This window comes from Brassica oleracea, unplaced genomic scaffold (assembly GCF_000695525.1).
Source record: "Brassica oleracea var. oleracea cultivar TO1000 unplaced genomic scaffold, BOL UnpScaffold01322, whole genome shotgun sequence".
Lineage (NCBI taxonomy): Eukaryota > Viridiplantae > Streptophyta > Magnoliopsida > Brassicales > Brassicaceae > Brassica > Brassica oleracea.
In genome coordinates, this window is record NW_013617865.1 from 4733 (window position 1) to 9474 (window position 4742).

The 4742-nt window shown below is 39.2% G+C and overlaps 1 protein-coding gene across 1 annotated transcript; it reads left to right on the forward strand.

Annotated features, from left to right (window-relative positions):
* Positions 1 to 537: 537 nt before the first annotated feature.
* On the forward strand, positions 538 to 2741 carry LOC106321224 (protein QUIRKY). The gene is given in 6 exon segments (XM_013759537.1): positions 538 to 1249; positions 1252 to 1271; positions 1327 to 1689; positions 2110 to 2286; positions 2434 to 2522; positions 2660 to 2741. Coding segments are annotated over 6 exon segments (1443 nt in total).
* Positions 2742 to 4742: the final 2001 nt, after the last annotated feature.

A 4742-nucleotide genomic window follows, 5' to 3' on the forward strand; every position in this document is an offset into this window, starting at 1 on the left:
TTATTTTCAAAAATATTAAAGGGTATTATAGGCAAAAATGACATAAAATAGATATTAGTCTAAAAAGACATAGTTATCATTTTTTTGCTCTAAAAAAAATAATTTTCCCAAATTTATATATCCAAAAGACCAGAGATTGTTTTTGTTTCCTATACCCAAAATCACAGTGGAAAATATTTGCCGACAAAAACGTATATTATTTTTTAATTATGGTCTAGCAATACGTTGAAGTTTGAATTATTATCTTCTTACTAACTATTTTAAAAAATGAAATCTCCTGATATGAGATCAATGTCTGGTAACGTCTTTTCAAAATAAAATCCGAAATTTTCTCACAAATGATTTTTATAGAATCTTACGCATTTAAAACGAATAGTAAAGCCATTTAATTCATTTCATCTAATAAGGAAATAAATGTTATAAACTTAGAAGGTAAAATGTTCGTGTCTTTTGAATATCTACAACAAGAAAATCTCTCTTCAAACGTATATCTATTTTCTCTCTCAAAAAACATAAAATTTCAGAACAACGCCAACAATGGCAGAAAACGACTTCTCACTCAAAGAGACATGTCCGAAAATCGGCGGTGGAAGATCGTTTCCCGGCGGCGAAATGCAGACGTCATCGTTCGACCTCGTGGAGCGAATGACATTTCTCTACATCCGAGTCGTCAAGGCTCGAGCCTTACCTTCCAACGACTCATTCATCGAAGTCACCATCGGAAGCTACAAAGGAAGAACGAAGAACAACACAAACCCTAACCCTAACCCTGAGTTCCACGAAGTGTTCGCCTTTAACAAGGATCGTCTCCAAGGAAACGTCTTGGACGTCGCTGTGAAGGCCAACGAAGAAGTGATTATTGGTAAGTGTAAGTTCGAAGTTGCTGAGATTCCGACGCGTGTCCCTCCGGACAGTCCACTGGCTCCTCAGTGGTATAGATTAGAAGACATCAACGGGAATAGGTTTGGAGGAGAGGTTATGCTGTCTGTATGGATGGGGACACAAGCTGATGAAGTGTTCCCTGAAGCTTGGCATTCGGATTGTGTTACCGTGAATGGAGACAACGCAGTGATCGCACGGTCTAAAGTTTATCTATCTCCGAGGCTTTGGTATCTGAGAGTGAACGTCATTGAGGCTCAAGATTTGGTTCCGTTACAAGGAAACAGAACCAATCCGGAGATTTTAGTGAAAGGGTTTTTAGGGAACATTGTCGTGAGGAGTCGGGTGTCTCAGACACGAACCATGAGCCCGGTTTGGAACGAGGATATGATGTTTGTGGCGGTAGAGCCTTTTGAAGACAGCTTGATACTTAGCTTGGAATGCAAGTTAGGTCAAAACGAAGAGTGTTTAGGGAAATGTGAGATAAAGTTATCTCAAGTTGAGAGAAGGGTAATGCCGGATCCTGTGCCGGCTATGTGGTACAACTTGGAACGCGTCGTGGACTCAGTGGTACCGGGATTCGCGGGGAGGATTCATTTGCGGGTTTCGTTGGAAGGAGGTTACCATGTTCTTGACGAGTCTATTCAGTATAGCAGCGATTACAGAGCTTCTGCTAAAATTTTATGGACTCCAGCCATTGGTGTGTTGGAGCTTGGTGTCATCAGTGCGTCCGGTTTGATGCCTATGAAGTCACGTGATGGCCGAGGAACCACTGATGCGTATTGTGTGGCCAAGTACGGGCAGAAGTGGGTGAGAACAAGGACGATTGTTGATACTTTTAGCCCAAAATGGAATGAGCAGTATACTTGGGAGGTTTATGATCCTTACACCGTTATCACCATTGGGGTTTTCGACAACATGCATCTATTAGTACCAGGAAACACGAATGGTCCGAGAGATTCAAGAATCGGTAAGATACGGATACGTTTGTCCACGCTTGAAACGGAACGGATCTACACGCATTCGTATCCACTCATCGTTTTGAAACCAGACGGTGTGAAGAAAATGGGTGAAATTCAGCTCGCGGTTCGATTATCATGTACATCAACGATCGATATGCTTCAGAAATACTCAGAGCCGTTGCTACCTATGATGCACTACTTAACACCGTTGTCAATCTACCAGCTAGACAGTCTTAGGCATCAAGCAACTCACATACTTTGTATGAACCTAGGCCGGACCGAGCCGCCGCTACGAAGAGATGTGGTTGAGTATATGCTTGATTTCGGATCCAACATTTGGAGTATCAGAAGAGGAAGAGCGAATTTCGAACGTCTTGTGACATTCTTCACTGCGTTTCTTGATGCTTGGGTTTGGTTTGATTCGGTTTGCAAATGGAAGAGTCCGGTAACAACGATTCTTGCACATTTTATCTTCTTGTTCATCGTGTTTCTCCCTAAGTACTGCGTCACCTCTCTGCTGCTGTACTGCTTTGTGATTGGGTTCTATCGATATCGGTTGAGACCGAGGCATCCTCCTCACATGGATATAAAGCTGTCTAAAGCGGATTCGGCTTTACCTGATGAGCTAGACGAGGAGTTTGATGGGTTTCCGAGTGGTAAATCTGCAGATTTGGTGAAGAAAAGGTATGATAGGTTAAGAGGAATCGCAGGGAGGATGATGATGGTTTTAGGAGACTTGGCTACACAGGGGGAGAGAGTTAAGAATCTGTTGAGCTGGAGAGATCCTAGGGCAACGTTTCTGTTTTCCATGTTTTGTTTGGTTGCTTGTGGAGTAATCTTCTTAATCTCCATGAAACTGCTGATGACTTTGCTTGCCTTCTACGTCATGAGACACCCTAGGCTTAGGGTTTTTGATATTCCTTCGGTACCTCAAAACTTCTTTAGGAGATTGCCTTCAAGAGCTGATAGTATGTTGTGATTTTTTTTTTTTCCAATTTTATTATGCTTTGATTTCTTTTAATTTTGAGACGTTTCATTGATATTCATCATTCTATAAATTTGGTTATCGTAGTTTCTTTCAAATGGGTTACTTTTATTTTTAAATTCTGAAGACCTTTGATATTTATGTTATTCGAATACGTAGGAATTTTTGCTGTTGTTAATATATCTTACCAACACAAGGTAAATGCATTTTGAAATTTATCCATCCTCTGTATTCATTTCCTGTAACATATGAGAAGCATGAGATGCTCTCATGTTATTTGAAGCATACGGGTTTGCTTATGAAACTGATAAAAATTGTTGCTCGAGTTCAAGAGTCAAGCTTCTGAAGACAAGAGAGAGAGAGATGTCTTGTCCTCGTGTAAAAACTCATTCCCAAACACAAGAGAGTTACCTCAGAGGATTGCATTTGGGATAATTATTATTTTGAGATACTGAATCTTGAAAGGTCTGCTTCTTTGCCGTTAATGATGGTTACAATAATAATAATCTAACAAATCTTGCCGTGATGGTTAATGTAAAAGTCTATCTTTATTCATAACATAAAAGTTTCTTATATAGGAGATTACACCGTCATAGATAAATAGAAAGATTACAAATCATAATCTCTGGGTTATGAGTCATCCACAATCTGGTTCATAACACTCCCACTTGGATGCCATAACCATTTAGAGCTTGTAATGTGCTTTAATGTTGCCTCATTAAAACCTTACCAGAAAAACCCAATTGAGACAAAACCATGGTGAAAGAAAAAGAGTACAACACACATTGGACATTACTGAAGGTCCCTTGGAACTCTCCAATTTTCTGCAATCCGTGGGTGATGAAGATCTTGGGCAGAATATGCTTCGTCCTCGAACATGATAGTTGGTTCTTCTTTACCATCGGCCATGCCCCAATCTGATCGAACATATTGAGTCATCGACCTCAAATACACACACACAAAATCTTAGATGATGTTGCTGTGATATGTGTTTACCACCATGTGTAAATCATAACCTGTCTGAAAGCAAATCAACAAAACCAAATAACCTCTCTTTGGGCTGGTTAGTATAAAATAAATCAAAATCAAAGGCTTCTTCATTGTCCTTCTTATGGACCAATCAGATCAGTGTCTAAAACAAGACTTCTGCATACTCCATCTCGGGACTAAACGGACTTCTTTATCGTCCACCTTTGGACTGAATGGATCAGTGTCCAAAACAAGTGATCTCACGCCCACGTACTAGATAATGGGTGAGACTGATCCATATTAAATCTCTTGAGTACCCTTTTCTGTATATATTATTTGATGCACAAGGATTTCATTGTTAATGTACTCAAGCTGTAATCGCAAACAAAACTTTATTTTTTTTTAAAGATCTTTCATCTCAAACTCTTTCTTGAGATATTCAACTGTTTGAGAAATTGTATCCAGAGGTTCCTAGGATATTCAGATCATATACTTTGATGATTATCAATATTGTTCTCGAGAACTTGTTGTACTTTCAGCTCAATACCCTCTAGTACTTTCATTATCCAGTGAACCATATAAATATGCAGTCACTACATCAACTTGCTGCAAGTCTAATTTTCTCTCTTATATAGCCAGACTTATGAGAAATCTAAAAGTAGTTGCATCTACCACATAGGAGTATGTCTCCTCATAATCTATTACTGGTCTTTGTGAGAATCCTTGTGCAACATCAGCTTTATATCTCACGATTTCTATTCCTCACAAGATCCATTTATATCCACTAGTTTTAACATCATATGGCGTCTTAATCATATGGCCAAATACGTCTTTCTTCTTTAAATTATTTAACCCCACGTTTCCAGTCAATCCAATATGTTCTACGAATGCACACTCTTACATTGACGTGGGTTCATGATCCTCGCTTATATTCATAAATTCAAGTG